The sequence below is a fragment of the Neofelis nebulosa genome, chromosome 11 (assembly GCF_028018385.1).
Source record: "Neofelis nebulosa isolate mNeoNeb1 chromosome 11, mNeoNeb1.pri, whole genome shotgun sequence".
Classification (NCBI taxonomy): Eukaryota; Metazoa; Chordata; class Mammalia; order Carnivora; family Felidae; genus Neofelis; species Neofelis nebulosa.
The window spans coordinates 74,245,497-74,272,139 of NC_080792.1; the positions used below are offsets into that span (position 1 = coordinate 74,245,497).

The 26,643-nt window shown below is 46.6% G+C and overlaps 1 protein-coding gene across 1 annotated transcript; it reads left to right on the forward strand.

Moving 5' to 3' along the window:
• Positions 1-14,924: 14,924 nt before the first annotated feature.
• On the forward strand, positions 14,925-26,369 carry YWHAH (tyrosine 3-monooxygenase/tryptophan 5-monooxygenase activation protein eta). Its single transcript, XM_058690934.1, has 2 exons — positions 14,925-15,229; positions 24,905-26,369. The coding sequence occupies exons 1-2, from the start codon at positions 15,143-15,145 to the stop codon at positions 25,556-25,558; spliced, it is 741 nt and encodes a 246-aa protein (XP_058546917.1). The 5' UTR covers positions 14,925-15,142; the 3' UTR covers positions 25,559-26,369.
• Positions 26,370-26,643: the final 274 nt, after the last annotated feature.

Below are 26,643 nucleotides of genomic sequence, written 5' to 3' on the forward strand. Positions count from 1 at the left end.
TCATGCTCTGTCTCTCAAAAATAAATAAACGTTAAAAAATTTTTTAAATAAACATTAAAAAATATATATAGAAAATAAAATAAGGTAATCACGACTCCCTCAGGCTCCTGTAAGGGTTATGTAAGGGGGTGTGTGTACAATGCCCAGCCCACAGATTGGCCTTCCCTGTGATGTGAAGCCTATGCCCAGGAAGCTTACTTAGAGTCTGGTGGAGTGGAAGAGACTCACAGAAAAAGGATAACATGAAGTAGTTTATGAACAAGGACCAGCAAAGCTTATGTGCTGGGCAGTTCTGAGGACAGGAAATCAGGCCCAGGCTGGATGATCAAGGAAGAATTCTTGAAGGAAGTAATACCTACATTAACCCTTGAGACACTGCTAGGCTCTGGATAAGTAGAGAGGAAGAAGTATGCTTCCTAGGAGGAGAGCATACGATGGTCTCTGGCACACAGTAGTGTTAACTGGAAGTAGCTATTATCTAAATTTCAAGGACCTGGTGATCCCTCTTTCCTTGGGCTCTGACAGCACTGTGGGCACATTCCTGGCACATCAGACATGCTTGGTGTATGTTGAATAAATAGGGGGAAGATTGACTAGTAGAGGGAGAAATGATTAGGTCTAAGTAAGCTGGGGAAAATTAGAGTATCCTTTCACCCATTTATCTACTCACCCATCTATACACTCATCTATCATCCAATAATACCTACTTACATATATATGCCAACCCACTCACCCATCCATTCAGCCATCTTTTCCTGCACCCATTCATCCATTGCACATTCATCCATACTCCCATCCACCTATACTCCTTCTATCCATCCATCCATCCATCCATCCATCCATCCATCCATCCATCTATCCATTCACCCACCCATATATACACCTGTTCATCCATTCATCCATCCACCCATCTGTATATTTAAGGCATAGAACAAGATAAAGTCACTGCCTTTATGAAGTTTATATCAAGTGGGGCCCCTAAGGCTTACAGATATGAATCAAATAATTATGTGGATAAGTGTAAAACTGTAACTGTGATATGTGCTACAGATGAAAGGCATACATCGTGCCAGGAGAGCCAGAAATGGGAATTTGACCGATTCAAGGAGGTTAAGAGGGCTCCTCAAGTTCAAGAAAGTGGCCATTGAACCAAGAGCCAAAGGGTGAGTAGGAGTAACTAGTAGAATTGGGGGTGTGGTGGCGGTCAGAATGTTCCAGACAGGGCAGAACACATGGAAGGGCAAGATGAAATTGGGGGTGTCGGTCTGATGATGCAGGCCTCTGGGGCTTATTAGGATGTTGATTATTATACTTAAGGCTCTGAGAAAGCCTCAGGTAACATGATCAGATTTGTATTTTTAAAATATTGTCTGGCTGTGGCTAAAGAAAATGGAAGCAGGGGATGGGATGAGCAAGTGCAAAAGCAGGAAGCCTGTGAGAAGCCAGTAGTCATCCAGGAAATTCATGATGGAACCTCGGATGGAGAAAGCAGTGGAGGGAGGAGGAGAGGAAGGGTGTAGTGGACGATTCAAAGGCCATTTTGGAGATAAAATGATTATACAGTGGGTTTAGTGGAAATGGATGAGGGTGAGAGAGGAGTCTAGGATGACACCTAAGTTTCTAGATATAACTGTTGCTAGGCAACAGAGTGACGGACCGGAGAGAGGGGGAAAGGGTTGGACACACTTTTCCTTGAAGTTGTTATGCCTGTGTTTGCCAAATAAGGGGTATGGGAGCATGGGCATACAGAGCTCCCTGGTTGCTCGCACAGGGGTGAAAATGCTGGTTTAAGAAGGTCACACATTGCAAGCTGAAGAGCTGGGCCTGTGAGTTAGGGCTTCTAGCTTTGGCTCTGCATCCAGCTAGCTATGTGACCTTGAGGGGGCAGCTTCACCCCTCTGGGCCTCAGCTCTAAAACCGATGGCCTTGCTGGTCTGGCATTTTAAGGGCACAAAGCAGCTTGAATCTTATTTGTGTCCACTGTCACTATTTACAGGGCTCCCCCTTGGAAAGTTATTCCTTGTAGATACACTTTTCCAGAGCCTGAAGATTGAAATAGAATAAAGTCTAGAATGTGAGATCTGAAAGGAATCATAGAGCCCATTTGCCCAATCTTCAAAGTTCACAGAGACAGGCAGCACCTGTGCTTGACCTTTATCTCTATCCTCCTCCACATCCTGTACCTGGGGGAAGAAGAGGGGCAGTTTGTGCAAAGCCACAAAGCTACAGGGCAGAACAGCATCCTTTGTAGGTCATCCCCATGTTCCTTTTCTCTACCTTGGGTGGTTTTTTTTTTTTTTTTTTTCCTGCAGCCTACAGCCATTTCTTAGGACAGATGGGGCTAGGTAGATCTGTGGGGATGGGCTAAGATCAAAGACAAGTGATGCTGAGCATCTGGGGAAAGCATAACGAAGGGAACAGCTGAAGCCATGATGTGCTAAGCTGGGGTCCTTTCTGACTCTTTGAAGATGCCTCTTGTCGTGAACCCCTATTATGACTCCTGAATGTCCTCCTGGGGCTGCAAGACGCTCTTTGCCAAAAAGGAATGCAGAAAACCCAGCCTACCCCCTGCAAACAAGGCATGGAGACAAAACGCAGTTGGAACCTCGGGGCTGAGGTTTCCATGGTGGCCCCACTCTGCTGCTCTTCCCATTGGCCAGGCGTCCTGCTCCAGCTTTAGCAACAGAGGCTCAGATACCCATCTCCTTCCTGATTGGCCAGGTTGTGCTGCAGCGCCATGGCAACAGGGGCAGAGGGACCAGTTTCTGCAGAAAGACTTGAGTCACCATCTACCTGGGGTGGAGCTGAGATCCAGAGGGGCGCTTGCAGGGGATGCAAAGGTAGCCCCCACCTCAGCTCACAGTCAGGTGGGGAACCCTTCTCCATGGGTTGTCCAGGGGTTTGGGAGGCTGGTGGGCTTCATCTCTTTATCACATCTATCTTACATCTTACAGCATCTTCCCAACCCTTCTCTTGCCCCAGTGCTCTTGTCACCTGCAGAAAAAAAAAACAACAACAAGCCCCTAGCAGTGCCAGAAGTTAACTTGTTTGCCCTGAATCATGCAAATTGCAAGCTAGAATTTGAACCCATATTATATTACTTAATTTTAAAAGCTTTAGAGGGTTTTTGCTGGAGAATCCAGTTTTTTTTAAAAGACTTTATATTTTAGAGCAGTTTTAGGTTCACAGCAAAATTGAACAGAAGGTACAGACATTTCCCATATTCCTTCCAGTTTTAATAGTTTTATTCATCAAACAGCTAATGTTTTCCAAAGCACTCTTGCCTCTGAATCATTATCTGATCCTCCCAACCACCCTATGAGTTGGTACTTCAGGGATGAATGACCCATTTCATAGATGAGGACACTAGAGCCCAGAGAAGTCAAGTGATTTATTCCATGTCACACAGCTTATTAGTGCCAGAGCTGGGCCTCCAACCCAGACCTCCTGAATCCTTATCAGGGCTCCAAACCATTGCCTAATCTATACCAGAAGGCCTCCAGGAGGAGTGGAGGGCTGCTCTGAGGGGTCCTCTCCTAAGGCTAGATAATGATGCTGAGTAGAACCAGGCATTCTAATGTTTCCAGCCTGGACCAAGGGTTTTGCACTGTATCCCCTACTCCCTGCCAGGCAACCCCTAAATGTGGCTCTAGTCCCCAGGAAGGGTCTGTGTTTCACTCAAACCTTGCTCTGCACACCATGGTCTCTCCAACCCTACCCCTGCCAGCACACAGGTAAAAAAACACTCTGAATAAGCTGAACTATAATCCATTTAACATTTCTGTGTGCTTGAAGCTGTGTTGAGTGTGACTCATCATCACAACCTTAGATGTTAGGTCTTCATTGTCCACCATTTATAGATGCAGAAGCTTGTGCCCAGTAAGGTTAGGGAGCATGCCAAAGTCACACGGCTACTTGGCAGAGCAGCCAGAATTTCAACCTGAGACCACCTGGCTTGAAAGCAGCCTGGTTTGGACAGTGGTGATGCAGAATGGTAGCTTGAAGAGGCATCTGAGAGCAGATTCCTTAGCTGTTGGGTGTGCATTTTTTCCTCAGTTGAGTCTGTGGCTTTCCCTAATTCTTGGCACTGGAGAAAGCAGGCTCAGAGGATCTGCTTTGTGTTAGGGACTCAGAAATGCTTGGCCCCTGAGGAGTGACTTGGTGTCCTCAACACTGGGTCCCATTGCCTGGATTCTCACTTTGTGATCTTTCAGGAGAACATGGCTGGGCTGCTGGGAATTGGCAAAGGAGGAGAAAACGGTGATCTCCTTGGTCTGAATCTCATCCCCTGCTGGAAATGAATGTTTTGGCAGTTTCCTCTCCTTTCTGCTCAACTCAGGCTCCCTGAAGCTCTTGCCCCTGAGACACAGTCCAGCCACCTGGCCAGCCTTCCTGCCCTCCCAAGAGCATGGGTTTTGGAGGATACAGCAAGGTGGGAGCTCATGCCTGCCATTCTGCCCCACTAAGTGCCATACCAGCAAGGGGCAAGCACACGATTTCACCACCACCAACAACGTGTGGCATCTTCCCTGTGCCAGACCTCACACAGGTGCTAGGGAGAGGGCAGGGAACAGACCATTATGGCCCCTGACCTCATGGGACCTGCTGCCTAGTGGAGGAGATGAACAATAAACCCATGGATGAATACATCATGATTTCAGTTAGTAATACACGCCTAGGACAGGATGAAACAGGATAATGAGATAGAGAGCAATTGGTGGGGAGTATGCTGTTTTAGCCGGAATGGCCAGGAAAGGACTCTCTGAGGAGGTGACATCTGAGCAGATAAATGAAGAGGAAGCAGCTATATCAGTTATTGATGTCCATGTAATAAACCCAAACTGGATAACAAACCCCAAAACTTTGTGATTTACAACAGCCGTTTATTATTTCTCATGAGTCTGTGGTTGGCCTGGGTGGTTCCTCTGCCCATTTCTCTAGCATGTAGCCGGAGACACAACTGGGCTGGAAGGTCCAAGAAGGCTTCTCAGTCATCTAGTAGTTGGTGCTGGCTATTGGTTGGGGAACTCAGCTACCCATCACCCAGCCTCTCATCCTGCAGTTCGCAACACCAGCTGCCTTACATGGTGATCTAGGGGCAGCATTCTAAGAGGGTGGCGACAAAAGCTGCATGGCCTATTTAGGTCTAGGCTCCGAACTCCTAAAGGGTCACTTCTGCCACATTCTGTTGTCCAAGCAAGTCACAAGGCCAGCCTAGATTCAAGGGGCAGGGAGAGACTTGCCACCTCTTGAAGGGGCAAGACACAAAGGATTTGTGGCCATCTTTAATTTGCTACATCATCCAAGTGAAGATCTTTGGGAAGAGTGCTTTGGACAGACGGAAGAGCAGGTACAAAGGCCCTGAGGTAGAATGGAATCAAGACAACTGAACCAGAAACAATTGGGTTCCTCCATTTCCTCTGTTTGCTGTTCTGTCAGGTGGGAACTAAAGATGCCCTGAAAGATATTTCAGGACAAGGTTAGGATTTTGGTTAATCTCTGACTTGGAGTAGAATTAAACACAGGAGCTTGGTTTAGCATCCTCCAAACTCACTGGCATTTTTTGATCACCATCTGGCAGGAAGGCACAGTGCTGGACACTGCAGGTCATAGGAGAGCCTGAGGGGTGCTGATCTTGCTGAACTTATGGGTTGAAAAGATTGCTTGTTGCGATGGATGATGACTGAACTGGCAGGATTGGGCCCTGGGGAAGGCCCAGAGGAGGTAGGATTCCAGCAGGGCCTTGGAAGGCATGTAGGATTCAGCTGAAGGAGGGAAACTATTGATAGTGGAGATGCAAGGGGCTGTAGAATTTAGCAATTCAATGCAATAAATGTTTGCTGAACTTCTGTTCTGTACCAAGTGAACAAGACAGGCAGAGGACCTGCCCAAGGTCCAGTGAGAACCTAGAGGAGGCATCATCCAAGCTTGGAGAGCCAGGGAGCCTTCCAGGAGAAAAGCAATGCTTCAGAAGCTTTAGGATGGGTCAGGCCAAGCACAAGTGGGGCAGTGAAGGAGGAAGAGGTACCTTACCAAGAAGTTCCCAGTGGAACTACAGCATCTGCAAAGGCCAGCGGGAGGGAGAGCTTGGGATTCTCCAGAAAAGGCAACAAGTTTTGTCTGAAGCAGAGAGTTCTGTGGAAGAGAGGCAAAGGAGGAGGTCTGGGCTAAAATGGACCTCTGACCTTTTTCCTAAAGGCTGTTTGTGTAGGATTGCCAGATTTAGCAAATAAAAATACAGGTTGTCTGGTTAACTTGGAATTTCAGATAAACAATGAATAATTTTTTAATGTAATAATGCATGCATTATTTGGAATATTCTTTTAAAAAATTTTTTTAATGTTTATTTATTTTTGAGAGAGAGAGAGAGCACGAGCTGGGGAGGGACAGAGAGAGAGGGAGACACAAAACTTGAAACAGCTCCAGGCTCTGAGCTGTCAGCACAGAGCCCAACATGGGGCTCGAACTCACAAACCGTGAGATAATGATCTGAGCTGAAGTCAGACGCTCAACTGACGGAGCTACCCAGGAGTCCCTGGAACATTCTTATACTGAAGAATCATTTGTTCTTTATATGAAATTCAGTTTTAACTGGGCCTCCTGTATTTTCTCTGGCCAATGCTAAATGTGAGACCACAGAAGGGTTTTAAGCAGGGGCTGCCTTGGTTCGGATTTACATTTTGGGAAGCTGCCAGGATTTGTAGGGAAACATACCAGAGGGAGACAAGGAAGGGGTGGAGGATGAGGGTCCTGCTTTGTCCAGGTCAGAGAGGCAGAGGCATCCATCATCAATGGGGGCATCTCATCATCATCACTGGTGGGGAAGGCTGGCAGGCAACTGCAGACCAGGTCACCTCAGCTCTGCTGTGTGAGCCTCTGTCCCCTCCTGGGCCCTCAGCATCCTTGTCTGTCTAATGAAGGGGTCAGATGATCAGAAGAGATGGTCCACAAGGGCCCCTCTCTTCCTGTCATCCTGGCCAGTGAATGCATGAAGCACTTTCACATCTCCTCTCTCTAACCTCAGGCCCCTGAGGTTTGGAGAAGCATTTACTGAGGTCCTAGTAAGTACTGAGCTGGGTCCTCTCCATCACTTGTTTTATTTAATCCTCACAACAGCCCCTCAAGGAAGGTATTATGCCCATCTCACAGATCAGAGAACTGAGGCTCAGTAGTACAGTTGCTACCCGGTCACACAGCTGCACTGTGCAAACCTGGAGTAGAGTCCAGGTCTGGCTGGCGCCAGTGCTCACCCTCCCACAGTCTCCAGGAAATCTCCCTCGGAGCCCCTAATCCCGCATATATTTATCACTTGGGCTCAGTCAGCAGTCTCCTTGTCCTACTGCAGGCACATGCTGTTCTGGCTCTTTCTGAGTTAAGCCAGGGACTAAAACGGGCCAGTGTAATGCTCATCTGCTGGGGGCTTTCCGGTTTATGAAGCCGTTTTCCATCTGTGCCCTCCTCACGACCCCATGGAGATGGTGCACAGCCCCCTCCAGCTCTTCTAGCCTGCAGCTCTGCCGCAGTGGAGTGAGTCTACATTAAATATTAACGGGGCAGCTCCTGGCACTGCTGTGACGTCAGTTACTGGGCTGCTTGGTGAGGGCTGCGGTTGCCTTTCCAAGGTGAAACAGTGACCGGAATTCAGCTGGCTCAAATAGCGTCCCAGGGGGCTGGCTGTCAGGGCTCAGAGAAGATGCTGCTAATGTAAGGCATGGCAGGAGTCCAAACGTTTTCCTCCCATGCCCTGGCTCCCTCAGGGCCTGGGTGGCATCCTGATACTGACAGGATGCATTCAGTCATTTGGCAAGTATTGATTGAGCACCTGTTGTATGCCAAGCACAGTGCTAGGCTCCGGGATACAGCTGTAATCCTGACAAGGTCCTTGCATCATGAGACTTCCCAGCTGGAGGAGGAGAGGGAGAAGTAGTCTCAATGCAGGGGCCCTCCCCAGCCTGAGGCTGAGGGATCCTTCCAGAGAAGGTTATACTGAAACCTGAGGAAGGATCCCCAGTTAGGTATGGAAAGAGGGGGTGTCTCAGGCAGAGGGATCAGGATCAGAGCTCAGACCCTGGTTCCAACCCTCCCCAGCCATTTATCTGCAAATGGAGTTCCCACCTCACAGGGACACTGTGAAGACTAAGTGAAACCATGGCTGATCATAGCACAGGGCTCGGGGCATCGCGTGAGCTCAGGGGTAGCCGTTAGGAAAAGAGCCCTGTGCCTTTATGTAATCCCTTTGCTCTGCCAGGAATCCTTACCTCCATTTGGTGAATACGGAAACTGAGGCTCAGAGGGGCAACCTGACATCCTCAGGGTTATATTGTGGATTAGACCCCAGGTGAGACACATGACCCCAGGCTTTTTGCCATTTGCCAGCCATTGGCAATGCAAGCAGTTGTCTCAGCTCAGTGAGACATAGAATCTCACCAGTGATCCCAGTAAGGTCCTCAGCTGCATTTCCAAAGCCCAGTTTGGCCTTTTGAGGTAAGGCTGCAGCTGTCCAAGGATAAGCTCAGGTCTTGGTTTTGGGAGGTCTGGGCATAGACCTGGTTCTGCTGCTAACTTGCTGTGTGACCATGAGTGAATTACTTTCCCTCTCTGAGTCTCAGTGTCCCACAGTTAATACTGGCTGTCATTGCCTGGATCTTTGATCCTCTCAGCAGAGCTATGGCAAAGGCATTATGTTTAATTCCATATTAAAGATGAGGAACCAGTCTGGGAGGGGCAAAGTGACACATATGAGGCTACACAGCAAGTGGGGGCTGGATTTGGAGTCAGGCCCAACTGCTGGCAGAGCTGGCTACCATTCCACTACCCTGTGCTGTCTCTCAGAGTGAGAGAGCCAACCTGAGTTGTCTCGAAGACTTTTATTGTGGGTCTCTGATCCTGTGAGTTCCCTGCTGCCCCCAGGCCTTCAGGGCCCAGTCATTTCATGGGGAGGGCATTTTAGGGTGGCTGATCCTCCAACTGTCACAGTAGGCAGCACCTACTCTCTCCCTCAGCACAACCTTATTCACCAGGAGGTCTAGCTGTTGCAAGAGGCCCATCTTATGAACAAGGAAACTGAAGCTCAGAGAGGTGCAGCCAACTTTCCCAGGTTTCTCCAGCTACTGTGGAAGAGCCAGGATTTGAGGAGAGTCTGAGTGACTCTCAAATTCAACCCAGGAGCCCTCCCTTGCCTTTCAGCCTCCTCTGGCCTCCTTGCAAACTCCCCCTTGCTCTCTCCCTTATCTTATCTTCCACTTAGCTGTCAATTAGTCAGTTAGCTGTCAGCCAATTAAAAGTGTTCCACCTCCTGAATGACCTTGCCACTCACAAAGAGGGCTCTAGCAACAGAATTTCTGCAGTATGCACAAGGTGTGATCAGATTCAATTCAGCACTCCACGAGAGGCATGCCTGGCGGTGGGGGCTCAGATGAGGAATGATTCCCCACTGTTTACATTCTGAAAAGGAAATGGCAACTCCCTAAGAAAGTGGGAAGCAGGTGGTATAAGTGACAAAGAGCGTGAACTTGATAGAAAGACCTAGGTTCACATCCCGACTCTGCCCCTACTAGCTACATACTCTTGTGTACGTGAGCTTTAGTTCCCCCATCCATTTATTGATTTTTATTTCAAGTTTATTTATTTATTTTGAGAGAGAGAGAGAGAGAGAGAGAGAACTAGAGGGGAAGGGGGAGAGAGGATCCGACGTGGGCTCCAAGCTGACAGCAGCAAGCCTGATGCGGGGCTCAAACTCATGAACTTTAAGATCATCACATGAGCTGAAGTCAGACACTCAACCTACTGAGCCACCCAGGTGCCCCAGGAAAAGATGTTTTTTAATACAATTGACTGTCAGGAAACCTGGATAGAAACTCAGCTACCCTCTCCCTTACTTCCCAAGGTATGGCTTCAGCCACAACTGAGGACAGTTATGCTCAGAGCCTAATAACCAAAAGACTCTCAGAAGGTTAGGGACAGCAGTGAAAAGAATGGTGAAGGTGGAGTAGGTCTTGATCCTGGCTCCCACCCCCTGTTGTCTGTGTTGCAGTTGAGTAAGACACTTAATCTCTCTGGGCCTCAGTTTCCTCATCTGTAAAATTGGAACAATACTGACCTTACCTTAAACAAGTGGAAGTGTGCTGGCAAACACTGCCCTGTGGCCTGCTATGGAGTAGCTCCTTGTTACCCTCTTCCACTCCACGTTTTGACATGGGATCCAAACACTGATCCTCTGAAGCATCCCTGTTTTATCCTCTTGAGTTGCCATGCCGTTGTTTGCCGAACCTCCCATGGTGAAATATCCTGGACCTTCAGAGCTAAAAGAAAGAAGGAATGCTGCCAGCCATTAATGTAGCCTCTTGTTTCACAGATAAGAAATCCAGGGCTCAGAGAGGGGAAGTCACAGCACTCTAATGCTTTGCCCTCCAGCTTTCCCAGGCCACACAGCCCAACCCACCTGGTTCCACCTAAGTGGGAATCACACAGAAGCTTGAAGTGATTACCTAGATGGTTCCAGCAAAAGGATCTAGAAAATTCTGGCTAAGAAACACAAGCTCCTTGACCACCTGCATGACTGAAGCCTTTTTGCCCTTATTCTAACTGCGGTTCCATGGGTGACAGCTTTGCCTTCTTCCTTCAGAGCTGAGCTCCTCTGCACAAGCTTGAGGGGGATGGGTGCTAAGAATGGGCTCTGAGCTCCACCGGCTCACAGACTGCAGCTACCAAGACACTTTCATTCTTTGTAATGCCAAAAGCTGCCTTTGGGAGCTGATCTGCTCCCAAAGTGGGCTTTGGCAAAGTGATGGAGGACTCTGGATGATCCTGAAACCTGTGGGCTCAGGCTGATCTTGTAACAGGGTGGGGTGGGGGGGAAGGGTTGGGGTGGAATTTGGTATCAGCAAAAGGACACTGGGGCCACAGCAAGTGGCAGAATGTAGGCATGAGTGATGTGGGTGACCTTTCTAAGTCTCATTTTCTTCATCCATATAATGGGGATAACAACCTCTTTCCAAGAGTTGTAAGGATTTGGTGAGATAACGTATGGGGGTAAAGTGTTGACCTTTGGCCAAGAGCACCTGCTGCTGCTGCTGCTGCTGCTGCTGCTGGTGGTGGTGGTGTTATCATTGGCTCAGAATCAGCAAGGTTACCTGGGCAGCAGGAGGCCTGAATTTGGAGAAAAAAACCCTAAAATTCTATCTGGCTGACACTAATCTGTAGGCAGATTATCTGTAGGCAAGCAGCCCCTCCTGCTCAAGACGGTAACAGTGTGAAAGCCATCTCTCCAGAACAATACCCAGGTCTCCTTTGTAGTATGTCCCTTGGTGTCCAGACTTCTCAGGGAGCTCAGAGTGTCCCAGAGTACCCAAGGAAAAAAAAAACCAGGACGTGCCTTTTCTGGGTCACCTATTCACTGGGCTCTGGAGGAGGGTTCTGGCATTGCTTTGGAAATCCAGTCCTTTAAGGAGGAGCAGTCCTTACCCCTGGCTCAGGCTGGGATGCAGCAAGGAATTATTTATTGTATGGTTGTGATGGCTGGTGCCTCCCGTGTGTTGGCCCTGTGAAGGTGAGAAACATACGAACTCTTGCTGATCTGCAACCCTAAGAAATAGGTGTGATTAGTCCTGGGCCCAATGATTAGCCATTGCCCAGTGGTACTCAGCTAGTAACTGATAGAGTAGAATTTGAAATTAAGTCCAGATCCTTCTTCCTCATCACAGCACTCACATGTCCTCAGGTAGCCAGGGACACTCTGGTCTGAGTGAGACCCTGTACCAGATGTAGATGCAGCAGACCTGGCCCTTGCACTGAGGATTTGCTCTGAGCTCTGGGCAACCAGTGTGTTTGGCCTTAATCATTAGTCCCCTTTACCTGGTTCAGGGACTCTCTTTGGAGTTGTTCAAAGGTGACATTTATTGATGGGACTTAGAGCTCTGGGAGCAGATGTCCTGTCCAAGGCGGTTGCCCTGGGTTTTATTTATGAGGCTATGGAAGTTGGCAGCCCTTTCCAAAGGGTGAAGATGGGTGCTGGTCAGAGTGTAGCCTACAGGTAGCGAGGTTTATGTGTACTTTTTACAAGCAGAACGACCCTGAAAGGGAGTCACACCTTGAGCCCTTTTCAGCTGACACCACAGGGAAGTGTTGGGCCATCAGGTTTGGGAGTCTGACAGACCTGAGTTCAAATCCTGACTCCACTGATTACCAGCTGTGGACTATTCAAATCCTGGAACTTTTTTTTTTTTTTTTTAAATCCTGGGACATTTTTGAGCCAGTTTCCTCATCTGTAAGAGGGGGATGGAAATTGTACCTACTTTACAGGGGAATCTTGAGGAGAAAAAAATATACCCATTTCTGCAAAGCTCCTTAGCCAGAGCTGGGAATGTGGCATATGTTCCCTTAAGAGCTGGCATGGATGAGGTTGCCCAGGATAGGACAGAGTAAGAAGAGCAGAGGGCCTGGGGCAGAGTCCTGTAGTACCCCAATATTTCAGGGTAGGCCAAGAAGACAAGCGCATACAGCAGACCAGAGAAGAGGAGCAGCAGAGCAGCAGAGCGAAGCCAGGAGGATGCAGGGTCATGGAACCTTAGAGGAGAGCCTGTCTAGGAGGGATGAGCAGTTGTGCGCAGAGCAGTCACATGGGCCAGGAAGGTGAGGACTATAAAATGACCTTGAATTTGACAACAGTGGGCCACTAGTGGCCACAATGAGAGCTGCCTAGGTGAAGGAATAGGGGCAGAGCCAGAGTGCACTGGGCTCAGAGGTGGGTGGGAGGTGAGGAAGTGGAGACACTGAACTTTTTGGTGAGAAGGAGAGAAAAGCTTCATGGGAGAACCAAAGTATCTCCCATTTGACATTTATAAATTAGAAGTAGAATGCTCTAGTCTACCTAATTTTCACTGTTTTGAAATCAATCTGAGTCCAAAATGATCAGAAAAGCTAGAAAGGCTCTAATTTCTCTAAGAGCTGGAAGGAATCATAGAAATCCCCCCAGCGCTGGCCCTCCTCCCACCTCTCACTGGAACCCCATTTTCATGGAGGGCGGGGTGGACAATTAATTACTATCTACCATGCTCTGTAAAGATATCCACCAGGGGAAAGATCAGCCTGGTTTGTTAACCTCAATTCCATTTGTAGTCAGCAAAGGTGACACTTCAAAGCATGGTGGAACCTGGGGTGGGAGGCCTTCTCCCAAATTCACATTCAAATCCTGTTTCATGGATACCAAGGTCCTCATTTTAGAATCACAGCAGGGAGAAAAAGGCCCAGAGGCAGGAGAACTGGTATGGAGGACCCATCTCTGCTCATTCACTGTGCAAACTGGGGCTAGCCTCTCCTCCTCAGAGCTCTGTTTCTCCTTATGTGGGATAAAGGGTTGGATAACAGTGACTCTAAGTGTCCTGCCATCTCGAGCATTTCAGGATTTCTATTCTACAATGCATTTGACAGTCCTTCGAGTCCAATTTCCAGATGGTAAAACTAAGGTCCAATCAGTCCCTCCCTTCTCCCTTCAAATGCATCTTACTCCCCAGAGTAAGATTCTTGGCTTGAAATATGGCTTCCACATCTCTCCTGGTTCCCAGTTACCTAAGGATAATGATTCAAATAATCTTGTTTTGCCCAGCCTCATTGCCCACTGCCAGGCCTGTCTTCTCACCGTCTTTGATTTTGTTTCTATCCTTGCTGCCAAGCCTTTGTCTGCTGGACCCCACTCCTAATACCTTTTCCCTGACTCTCATCTTCCTCAGGGTCCAGCTAAACTGTACTTACACGTATTTAGATCTACCTTATGAGACAAGAGAATGTATCTTACTTATTCTATAGTTACTCCTTCCCCCTATGCTGAGCATGCAATAAAATTCTCAGAGAACCTAAGGTCCTCTCTGCCGTGCTGCCCTTGGCATTTGTACTTAAGTGGGGCTGTGTTTTAGCCATTGGAATTTTCCTAGTTTGTCCAACGCCCAGCCACAGGCCTGGTATGAGGGACCCTCAGGCACGGAATGCCACAACTGGGATGAACTTAGTGAGCAGCCAGCCCATCCACCCCACCCCACCCCCCTTTGCCACAGAAGGATGTTCAGTCTGGGTTTGAACTCAGATCTGCCCCACCGCTTACAGGATGTGTAACCTGGAGTCACTAATCTGACTCTGAAAAATGGGGAGACCAACTGTGCCCACCTGTGAGGTGGGTTGTGAGGATTAAATGTTTATGTCTATACAGGCTTAGCAGTGGGCTGGCTCCTAGTAGGTATGTGCTGAATGTTACTAATCACAGCCAGACTACTCTGTCCCTCCTCTCATGGAAGGCACAGTATACCCAAAGTCACTTCTCAAGGTGGGAGCGCAGCTCTGAAGCCCGCTGTATGTGAATGTGTATTTGGGGGTGGCAGGAGAGGTGCTGTCCCCGAAGTACGGATCTGATCCGGCCCTGGCCAGTGCAGACCCAAGCGCAAGGTGTGTCCCAAGGCCCGGTCCACCAGCCTGGGGGCTCGAGGAGGGCGGTCTCGGCCCGCCCCTCGGGGCACACGGCCTCCTGGCTTTTCCGGACAGTAGGGTTATTTGCTTTTTGGGAACTTCTCAAGCCAGATCTCCAACCTGGCCTCAGAGGCACGCTTCAAGGAGGAGCTGTGACACTGAGCTACCTACGCAACCGCATCACCGCGCCCCCTCCTAGGTCTCCGCAGTCCCCACCCCATTCTCCCTTCTCCCACCTCCACCTATGCGGCGGTAAAATGCAGCACTCACAGGGCGCCTGCGCAGCTCTCGGGCGGGGCAGTGGCGGCGGCAGCTATTTATAGTAGGTGACGTCACCTTGAAATAGACCGTTAGGGCCGGCCCGCCCTTCCCCCCCTCCCACTCCCGCAGCTCTCCGCCGCCAGGCCTGGTTGCTCCCACTGCGCAGGCGTCCTCCGTCCTCCCATCCCCCCGCCCCGCGCGGCCGCCTCTCCTCCCTTGGCGGCGTCGGTGGCGCGAGCCACAGCGTGCGGGGCGAGCCAGCGAGAGGGCGCGAGCGGCTGCGCTGCCTGCAGCCTGCAGCCTCCGGCCGGCCGGCGAGCCAGTGCGCGTGCGCGGCGGCGGCCTCCGCGGCGACCAGGGAGCGGACGCACGGGCGGGCGAGCGGGCGAGTGGTGCGGGAGTGAGGCGAGGCCAAGCCACGAGCGACATGGGGGACCGAGAGCAGCTGCTGCAGCGGGCGCGGCTGGCCGAGCAGGCGGAGCGCTACGACGACATGGCCTCCGCCATGAAGGCGGTGAGCGCGCCGGGAGGCCGGGCGGCCGGCTGGGGGGCCCGGCGTAGGGGAGGGATGGGCGGCCGGGCGGCGTCTCCCTCCGGGCCCGGGGCGACCCTTCGACCTCGCTGGGCGCGGCCGCCCGCCGGCAGCCCGCGCTTCCCGCGCCCGCCCCGCCACTTCCTGCGGCCGGGCCCGGGTGGGGTCTCCGGGGAGGAATGGAGCCCCACGGGGACGGGTGGGTGACAATACCCTCCTGCGGGCGGGGGATAGTGCCCCCTTTCGGGTGGGCAGGGGTCGCGGCATCCCAGCTTGGAGCCTTGGGTTGGGGGAGGGGATGCCCGAGGAAACGTGAGAGCCGCATTCCTCGTTCTAGACTGTTCTGCTCAACTTAGGGGCACACCTTCCTCTCGCCTTCCTCCATACCCCAACTTGTAATAAAGAATCACCTAGTGAGTGGCGCCCTGTCTCTCCTGGTTTTCTCTGCCACTACCTGAAGTGTGTCTGATTCCGATCTGTTTTGCCCTGCTCGCCGGGATCGTTCTCGTTCCATCTTCCCATACCCGGGGTCTGGCTTTGTGTGCGAAGACCCCCCACCCTGCGGTCTAGACGTGGACGCAGGCGGGAGGGCGGGGGGCGGGCGGGGTGTGTGGGGCCCGATTACCAGGTTTGACGTGGGGAGCATCTGCCTGGAGATTAAAATGAGACGTGACTTGTTGGCGAGACAGAACTGTATGCCTTTGCCTTCCCGAGATCCTCATAGATCCTTATAGATTGATTCTGCAGCTTGATTTCCGGTGAAAGAGTCGTGCCCAGCCACACCCTAGCAAATACCGTGGATTAGACACCACCTGCATTTCTGAGACTAAGAGTTCCGGTTATCCTCGCACTGTCCCTGCCTCTTAACATTATTTTACGTTTTTTTCTAAATGAACGATACTTCTCTGCGTCAAGGTCACATAGTGGTACAGCTACAGCTGGCGGCCCCCAGCCTGCTATGTTCATCCAGTGTACATCCTCCGGAGACCTGGGAGGATCCGCCTTATACATAAAGATTCTGCAACTCTAGGATTGGGACTCAGAAATGCACCTTAACCAGTGCTCATGGCAATTTTTAGCGGGCTGAAGCTTGACAATTACTGGCCTGAATTATGGCTCATTTGTCCTTTTGCTGGACTTGTGAGATTTCTTAGAAATCTACTAATGGAGAGACTCCCTAAAATTTCAGAATCATTTGAAAACCTTTTCAGGCTTTTGATATTAATATCATATGAAATGCATTGTTGGGGTCAATATTTAGAAGTATCCAGCTAAGAAAGACAGTTGAAGAGGTATCTTTCCTGTACTATTCTTGTTACACCTTGCCCTAAGTGTGTTTGAAAAACACCACTACCACTCATTTGTTGATTCATTGGTGATCCCGATTTGAGCACTGGCATGCTGTCACAGGCTAGATAGTCTTAAACCAGGGACAATCTAGGTCTGGGATCTGAAGTCTTTGTAATTTAGGGGGACCTCTTTAAGGACACAAATGTAAAATCTATTAATTTTGCAGGTTTTACAGAAACAACGGAATCCATTTCCTCTGAAGGAATTCTGAGCTTAATTTTCTTTGGGATAAGAAAGTCACTTCTGTCCACACAAGTCACACTTGAGTGAGCCTCTTCTCCCCAGTAACAGAGTAGTACTGGGATTGTGCAGGTTGAGGCCTCTCTGGACATTTTAGTGAGGTCCCCGTTCACCTTGTGAGTGGGGCTTGAAGACCTCAGTGTTAGGAGCCCTTTGGGAATAAAGGAGTTGGTCTTGAATAAAGGTGAATTGAGGTTAAGGAAAAATGACTACAAAGGACATTCTGGAGCTCTGGGAAATCTGAGGCAATGTGAAATGGAAAGTAAGGAAAGGATTGAGAGATGTAACCAGAATGAAATAAACTATTTGGGGAGAGAAAAAGATTGGTTTTCTGCTTTTTGTAAGCAGTCTCGAATAATGCTTTCCTGCAGCTAGCTAGAAACTTGTGTTCACAGTTTTTTTCTGAGACTTTTAAGGTAGCATTTTGCAAACTCATGGACCCTCCCATGTGTTGGGAATCTGTAATAGCTGTATCTTAAATGATTGATGGGTTGGATAAGCCATCCAGCATTTAAAAATCAATCCAAGCTCTCATTATGTCATCTGAGAATTGTGATAAACCATTCCCTCAAGGTAACTCCTTTTAAAAAATCCAAGTTTTTTTTTTGTCATCTAAATTAATGGAATATATTCTTTGGAAAGGACTTGGCAGGGGTCAGTGGAAGACCATTTCTTAATGTTTTATCTTTTGGTATTTGTGCGTTAAATACTTAATGTTATTGGGAAAAGACTCAGTCCCATTTTATTAATATTGTAGACCTAAAGTAGAGTTTCTGGAAAAAGAGAATTCTAGTAACCCTCTGGATTTATGTGGGATTTCTTCGGGTGGTGGAAGGGCAGGTAAGTAGACTGCTCGCGGGTAGACCCTGAGTGAGGAGATGTTCTGATGCCACCACTCTTGTAATTTTGAAACCTAACATCACTTTACTTCAAGTCGTTTGAAATGTAAAACTAGTAATGTTGGTATTAATATCAAGTCAGTTTTCAGTCTTCATTCTAACTTGTTTTCTGTTTTCTTTATAATTTAAATGGTCACCTAATAATGCCTGTCTGTAATCATTGATGTTCCTTGTGCTACCAGCGTCACCTGGAGGATGGTGTCGGTAAGCTTTAAGAAAAATCATGCTTTAAGAAAAGCTTTAAGAAAAATATTGGAAACAGTGGTGTTGCCTCAAATCAAGGCAGTTCCCTGCCTCACCCCATAATGTGAAGAGGCAAGAAATGCTTCTGAAGTAAAGGAGCATCTTCAAGATCTCCTCATCTCATACATACCTAGCAGCTTGCAAAGAATGCAACAGTGGGAAGAAGCATTGTGAAACATTGTAGAACCCAGGTCCTTTCCAGGTGGGGGTTGGAACGACCTTACAGAAATCGTAACCTCTGAAAAATAGGTATTATAAAATCTTTAGAGAAAGTAAAATAAACCTATAAAGGAGGATTAAAAAATGTCAGTGCATTAGACTGAATGATTTAAGGAAAGAGGGTAAATAACCAGATTTCTGGTGAGTACTCATGGATAGACGTGATTCATTCATGTCTCTTATTGCTGTAAGTCATCTATTTTATATTAAAACATAGAAGTAGTAATTGTGAATTTAAAAAACATCAAAATATTTGGGATAGCATGGTGTGTTTTAACATTTTTACATAGTTGATTACAAGGTTGACAAAGGACAGAGAAAGTCTGAAGGACTTGAAGAATATCTATAAAAATCTTAAGTGTAGGAAACAAAGCTGCAGCTTAAAGAAACAGTCTGAGAGGAAGAGGCACTTGGCCCAACCAGGGGCAAAAGGCTCTTATTCCAACAGCTGTGAGATTATGGGAAGTGGAGGAATGAGCAGGTGGTATATAAAAGGAGAGCTCGGCTGAGTGGCTCAGGGTGAGACATAATGCTGTGTTGCAGGTATTAAAACTAAAGATGATTTTGAGGTATACCAAAATTGTGGTTAGTGTGAAATCTTAAAGCCACATCAGTACTGTAGTTTGGATAATGAAATAAACTAGAGAGTCCTCTTTCCCACTAAGTGCTCATTTGTAATGTAATTATTGCTTTGCCATATTTTGGCTGAGGAAGAAGAGAAGGTTCTGGATTCTTGCAGTAGCCTGAATTAAAAGGATTTCAGATGGTGAACAGTTCACAGAGCTTTGTCTGGAATTTCATATTAGTATTAGAATGCAGTGTCACGCTTCCAGAAATATGGTTTAGGAGGAGGTACCCCAAATGTGTTTTCTGTGTTGCAATTCACCAAGTTTATGGAACTTACCATTTTACTAATTAGGCATTCAGTAAATGGTTAGCTGTTACTCCCGTGTGTACATTTTCATTTAATTTTCATAACAACTCCAGATGGATTAACTCTGGATAGTTGTTAACTCCATTTTACAAAGGGATTTAAAGAGGTTAATTTTTTCGAGGTCAAGTTGTAAAGCCAAGAATTGAACTCTGGAAAGTAGAACTGTAACTTTAACCACTGTATAATAATGGCCCAGGGATAATATCTCTAGTATACATTCTAGTATACTAGTCATCATTGGTGACTGACTTCTAGGCCCTTTACACAAGTGGGTTTAGTGAACAAATAATTTCATCTATCAGATGTAAGCCATTTTTGCCAAATTTGATTAAAAACAATCTACTGCCTATGGGTCTTAGCTATAGCAGGGGAACGTAAAAGGCAAACTCACACATCTGGATCTTGCTTGTTCTGAAGACCAGGAGGGGTTTTTAGTGTAAGAAACAAAGTTTTAATTGAATTTGAATTCCTGCTATGAATTAAGAAGTGCAGGACTCTATGTTAAATTATACTTGTGGTATTTTAAGAAATTGTTTCATATCCTTGGTACCAGTTGTTTCTCCACATGGCTTTTAGTATATTTTATAAGCCTATAGGCCCTGAAATTTCATTGTCTAGGTTATTGGTAAAATTCCTCTTAGTGTCCTGGTTGAGGCCACCCATCTTCTGCCCCATGGTTTGGGTGCTCTTCCCACTCCTGGCTGCAGCGGCTTTCCCCTGTGGTGGTGGGTGTTGGCACTTCCCTGCGATCGGAACTTGGCACAGCTTCTGAAGCCTTCAGCACTGGTGCCTCCAGGGATAGTAGCATGCAGTAACCATTCAGATGGGTTGTATTTAATCCTTGCCAATCCCTACAAAAATGTTCAGTTATGTCAAGAGCAAGAAAAAGGTAGTCTCTCCATGATACAGAAGTAGCTATTTTGACTAATTTAAGCTTCAAGTGGATATTAACTACCTGAACTCATCTGCTCTGAGCTTGAAGTTTAGCTTCTCTTTGGCCATCTAGGACTGCAGCCTTGCCCTGGTGAGGACAGGGAGTGGTCTTTCCAGGCCTGGGCAAGTGGTGACAGGTGGGTTATCAGCTTGGGACCAGCCAGAATCCTCACTTTGAGAACAGTAACTTGGGGAAGAGTCAGCCAAAAAACCTTTCATTCCTCTGGCTCATCTTTTTTTCTTTTTCTTTTCTTTTTTTAAAATACATACAAGGTTCTGCCAAAGAAGCTTAAAGATTTTATGATGTGGTTATTTTTACTTAATTATACATGAGAGTCGTTTTTTCCTGTTGTAAACTCTTATCAAAAGCAAGCTTGTTGGTAGCAAGTGGGTGTGGGTAACTATAAAAGATGGGATAGTAGTGTGTGCATGTAGCTCTGAAGGATGGGAGTGCCCTTCAGGAGAAATAACGTTTACCCTGACTTCGGCAACGTGGCCTGGCAGTCCATGGGGTGGCATTTTTTGTTTGCTCAGTATTACTTTTGAGGTTGGATGTTTCCCAGATTAAGAACTTTAAGTTTTCCCAAATAGTCCCTGTGCTATTTTTGGCAGTGGATCTATTTTTACTCACAAACACATAGTTTATTGCCTGGTGAGTTAGTGGGAGGAGGCCCTTAGGAATTTTTGAGTAAGCGAATGGTGTCATAGGAAGATAAATGAGTTAGTAGCCTGCCGGCTTATTTGTAACTTCTAGTACTGCTGTGTAGTCCCAGAGCGGAGAAAATGGGATGGAAGTGAGTGCCCTGGGCTGGGGTTGGCACAGCCATGGCAGTATGGTAAGGCCATCAGTCAAATGGCTGTCCTGGAGTCCAATCCTTAAGGGAGATGGAGACATGGGCCTTTATAATAAATGGGAATGGTCCACCAATTTAAGGTTTTCAGAAGGATTGTAAGTAGGATTAAGTGGAGTGGGAGGTGGACAGAACAGGAAGGCAGAGAGGCTGTGTGCAGAGTTGAGGAGCCCCTTAGATGTGGTGCAGCCACATGAAGACTTAGTGTCTGGAATGGCTACCCTGAAGGCAGCTGATGTGTGGCAGAAATGAGGGTGTGTTGAAACTGACTGGAGTAGAAAGCAGGTTGAGAACCATTGTGCAGGTCTCTTTATCTTGAAAATTCTGTGTCTTTGCTTCATGTTCCCAGTTAGAAGCCATTTGGAAACTTATAATTGTAGAGCTGCACTAAATCATCTGCATAGAATATGCATGCAGATGACCATCTGGCTGTGGTTGGGACTAGTAGCTGTTTTCCTTTCCATTATACTACATTGCCTCCCAGTGTCTGCTTCTCTTAGCATATCACCAGACTTGCCTTAGCTCTCCTGCCTCCAGTAGTCTAGAATTTAAAATATTGGGAACTGGTGCTAACATTAATGAAGGTTATTTGCAGTATGTGTCACCAAACAAGACTGGCTGTAAATCCTGTGTATTTGAATAGGCCATTTGATTGCATTTTGCTCTATCATTTTCCAGTGTGGGGGAAGCTCAGTTTCCTTTAGTTATCCAATCAAGTAATAAAACGATCTTCCTTCCATAAGTTTCCCTTTCGTAACTGAGTTGTAACCCAGGAGCATAAAAAAATACTATATTTAAACATATCCAGTTATTTCCTAGTTAGGCCCTGGCTGGGGTTCTAAGAACAATGCTTGCTTAGCTGTTAGTCACACTCAGCTGATGCTGATAGTGATTCATTCAGACTGGCAGGAAACCAGATGATTGTTATATAAACACTAATAATCCTAGTAAATGGTTTTGCTTGTGAAGGTGTGATAAATATTGTCCAGTACCTTTTTGGGCAGTTTATTCCTGATGGAGAAGAGCTGCATGAATTCCAGAAACCTGTGGATACACCCAAATTTCTTTTAAACTAATATTATCAACCTTGTGCCTTTCCACACCTCTTATTGTTGCTCAGGAAAAATGGAATTCTAGAATATTAGAGCTGAAGAGGTCCTTGGAAATCGTTTAGGCTGATGCCCCTTGTTTTACTTTTGATTCCCAGACAAGGTCACACAGCTAGCTCAGGCTAAACTCCAGATGTCTTATGGTGGTTTTGTTTTTTAGTAATGATACTGTCCATTGTACAAACACCGTGTGTGATATATAAACATATTTCACATGCACTCAGTTTTAACGATACATTCTGGGGAGTTAACTTGGGTCTTTGTGGCAGTCTTAATAAGCATCTTTATTAGCCACAGGGTGAAGTATATAGTGACTCTTTGGATATTGTTGAATCTTATTTTATTTAAAAATTTTTTTGGATATCGTTTGCATTTTAATGTCAAGTGCCTTAGATTTACTTCAGGATCTAAGGAGCTCAAATTCTGTGCTTACCTCATATTTGTTTCACTGAATATTGCCCTGAAAAAGTGAGTCATTCAAGAAGATTCAGACATTCTGAGATTTTTCAGAGGATTCAAGATGGAATTTTGATTTATAAGGGTTGCTTCCTTAAAAGACTAAATTAACAAATATAAAGTCTCTTTATATTTCTCATGAACTAATGTATGTGTTTAAAGGAACTCACTGGAGGAGAAAACTGGTGGGGTTACAGGTCTTCAAATGGATTCGAAGGGAGTATGGATTTTGGATTAGTAGAGAGAAGATTGCCCTGGACTGAGGCGGATCATTGAGAAAAGTGTGGAGACCACTCATGTCTGTGAGGAGGAATGAGGAGCCTGGTTTGCAGGCAGCCATCCTACTGAAGGGCAGAGGCAGCCTGTAACCAAAGACCACAGTGAAGAAAAAAGTGGAGTTGGGTTGATTAAGTAGTCAGAGGAGGAGAGACAATCTCGGGCTGGGGGTCTGTAGCAAAAGAGTATGGGTAATGGGGACGGGAATGGGGAAATTAGAAGACAGTTGGTATTTTTATCTTGTCCAGGGTATATTGGTGGGGAGGAGTTGCTGGTGGACAATGAAGAACTTGGCACAAGTTTTCTAATTTTACACATAATGTTTATATTTGTGCTTACGTTCTTGAGTTAATGTTTTGGTTCTTTTTTAGAATTTCTGGTTCTCCACTGCTGAGTCTGTTCAATCCATGTTAAAGCCTGTCTGTTTTAATATGCTGTTAATAACTTTCTCCTTTGCCCCTGGCCTTTCCCCCTTCCCCTCACTTACAGGAGTTCTCTCCTTATGGTTTAAGTAATATTTTTCTTTGCTTAGTGTTTTATGGTTTCCTAAGTGTTTTTCCTTTTTTCTGAAAATTAAAGACTTTTACCAGTAAGTCATATAATTAAGGAATCCCCCTACTTTTTTTTTTTTTATTTTTGGGACAGAGAGAGACATAGCATGAACGGGGGAGGGGCAGAGAGAGAGGGAGACACAGAGTCGGAAGCAGGCTCCAGGCTCCGAGCCATCAGCCCAGAGCCTGACGCGGGGCTCGAACTCACGGACCGGACCGCGAGATCGTGACCTGGCTGAAGTCGGACGCTTAACCGACTGCGCCACCCAGGCGCCCCTCCCCCTACTTTTTAAAAGAGCCTGATTTAGCAAATTAGCAGCTTTGGGGGACCCAGACCAAAGTTTTCTGATTCCACATCTGTATTAGTTTCCTTGGGCTGCCAAACAAAGTACCACAAGCTGGGTAGCTTAAAACAAATTATTTTGTTGCAGTTGGGAAGGTTAGAAGTCCAGGATTAAGGTGTCAGCAGGGCTGTGCTCCTGAAGGCTCTGGGGAAAAATCCTTCCTAGCCTCTCTTTTAACTTTTGGTGTGTCTTGGCAGTCCTTGGCCTTCCTTGGCCTTCCTTGGCTTGTAGACACATCACTCCAGTCTCTGCCTCCATCATCATATGGTGTTCTCCATAGGTCTCTCCAAATCTCCCACTCCTTTTAAGGGCACCAGTCATTGGATTTGGGATCCACCCTAATACAGTATGATCTCATCTTGACTTGATTACATCTGTAGAGGTTCTGTTTCCCAATAAGGTCACATTCATAGGTACCAGAGGTTAGGACTTCAACATAACTTAAGGGGACACAATTCAACAACACAAAAGTCCGGTGCTCTTTCTACACTACATAAGCTGGCTTGCTTAGAGTTGGCATCATGGAGAACTACCTAAAGAAAGCTACAGCTTGTGAAGTTTAACATTTCCACTTAAAATAATTGGTGCTTCCATCCTCGATGGCCAGTCAGGGTTTCCTGTCAGGTAAGTCAAAGTAGAGCTTACTGCTGAGTAACTGTGTTTCCTTTTAGCAGAGGCTGGGGCACATTACTGTCACTCATGCATCCATTTGGGTTGGGGGAGGTCTGGGTGTACCAGTGGGATTCTCTGTGTAACCACTCAGGGCAAAACTCTGGCCACTTGATCTGTGTTTGATCTCATAGGTGAAGCTCTTACCTATTAATAATGTGTTTGAGGGAGGTGTGATTGGTTCTTTTTAGAATATACAATTGGAAGCAGAATCTGGAATGTACTTCCAGTCTATAATCCTTGAACATTTGGCAAAGGAGTTGTTTGATCTCATTGTTGACAATACTTTTTGCAGAATAGCTGAACCTCAGGACTTTTTCATCCACCACTGTGTACCACCACAGTCTTTCCATGATCACCTTTATCCCTATATCTCTACCAAGACTAAGGCAACATCTTAAATATGAATTTCTCATATCCCTTATCACTGAATATTTTATTTCAAGTATTTATTCTGTTTAAATGAGTGTGGCTTGTCCATGATCCTGTTTTTGAGAAAGTGTTGTTGATTAGATTCAAAGGAAGATTTCTAATATTTTTGGATTCAGATCTCAGTGTTTATCTTTTTGGGATTTTTTTGCAGGTGACAGAGCTCAATGAACCTCTCTCCAATGAAGATCGAAACCTCCTCTCTGTGGCCTACAAGAATGTGGTTGGTGCCAGGCGATCTTCCTGGAGGGTCATCAGCAGCATTGAGCAGAAAACCATGGCTGATGGAAATGAAAAGAAATTAGAGAAAGTTAAAGCTTACCGGGAGAAGATTGAGAAGGAGCTGGAAACAGTGTGCAATGATGTCCTGGCTCTGCTTGACAAGTTCCTCATCAAGAACTGCAATGATTTCCAGTATGAAAGCAAGGTATTTTACCTGAAAATGAAAGGTGATTACTACCGCTACTTGGCAGAGGTAGCTTCCGGAGAGAAGAAAAACAGTGTGGTCGAAGCTTCTGAGGCTGCCTACAAGGAAGCCTTTGAAATCAGCAAAGAGCACATGCAGCCAACGCACCCCATCCGGCTGGGTCTGGCCCTCAACTTCTCTGTGTTCTACTATGAGATCCAGAATGCACCTGAGCAGGCCTGCCTCTTAGCCAAACAAGCCTTTGATGATGCCATAGCTGAGCTGGACACACTAAACGAGGATTCCTATAAGGACTCCACGCTCATCATGCAGTTGCTGCGAGACAACCTCACCCTCTGGACGAGCGACCAGCAGGATGAAGAAGCAGGAGAAGGCAACTGAAGAGTCTTTGGGTCCCTGGCCCTTCCTTCACCCACCACCCCCATCATCACTGATTCTTCCTTGCCACAATCACTAAATATCTAGTGCTAAACCTATCTGTATTGGCAGCACAGCTACTAAGATCTGCTCTCCTGCCCCTTGGGAAGCAGTTTCAGATAAATCTTCATGGGCATTGCTGGATTGATGGTTGCTTTAAGCCCATAGGGGCTCCCTTTCCGAATTGTGCAGACAAGTGGGTTCTGAATGAGGCATTCTGTGCCTATTAATGTATGTGAAATCCAAGCAAAAGTATTGGGGAAGTTTAGAAAGGAGAATTAGCCAACACAGGCTACAGTTGATATTTAAATGATCCATTTAAAACAAGCTGATAGTGTTTTGTTAAGCAGTACATCTTGTGCATGCAAAAAATGAATTCACCCCTCCCACCTCTTTCTTCAGCTAATGGAAAACTGTTAAGGGAAGCTGATTACAGAGACCTCTCTCCTTTCCATCAGCTTCTTAATGAACTGTTTAACGTGAGGTTTCAGTAGCGCCTTGTTTTGCCTCTTTAAATTATGATGTGCACAAACCTTCTTTTTCAATGCAATGCATCTAAAGTTTTGATACCTGTAACTTTTTTTTTTTTTTTTTTGGTTGCGATTGTTTTAAGAATCATGGATTTATTTTTTGTAACTCTTTGGCTATTGTCCTGTGTATCCTGACAGCACCATGTGTCAGCCCATGTCAATCAAGATGGGTGATTATGAAATGCCAGACTTCTAAATTAAATGTTTTGGAATTCAATGGGTAAATAAATGCTGCTTTGGGGATATTCTTGTCTACATATGTGTTTTTCATTTTTCCCCTTCTGAAGGAGCTATTTAATAGGTTACCATTTTGAATTCTGGTTTTAGTCTCTCAACCACTGAAGCATTTTTAAAAACAGGGTTTTGTTTGTTTGTTTTTTTAAGTTTATTTATTTTGAGAGAGGGAGAGACAGAATCCAAAGCAGGCTCTGTGCTATCAGTTCAGGGCTGGAATTCAGATGAAGAGTTGGACCCCACCCAGGTGCCCCTAGCACAGTAAGTTTTCTCGCTCTCTGATTC

What these genes read in the sequence shown, in the direction of transcription:
- YWHAH (XM_058690934.1), top strand. Translation starts at nt 15,143, where the DNA reads ATGGGGGACCGAGAGCAGCTGCTGCAGCGGGCGCGGCTGGCCGAGCAG. An exon ending in TGGCCTCCGCCATGAAGGCG is followed by an intron (nt 15,230 to 24,904) that starts GTGAGCGCGCCG and finishes ATTTTTTTGCAG; the next exon opens with GTGACAGAGCTCAATGAACC.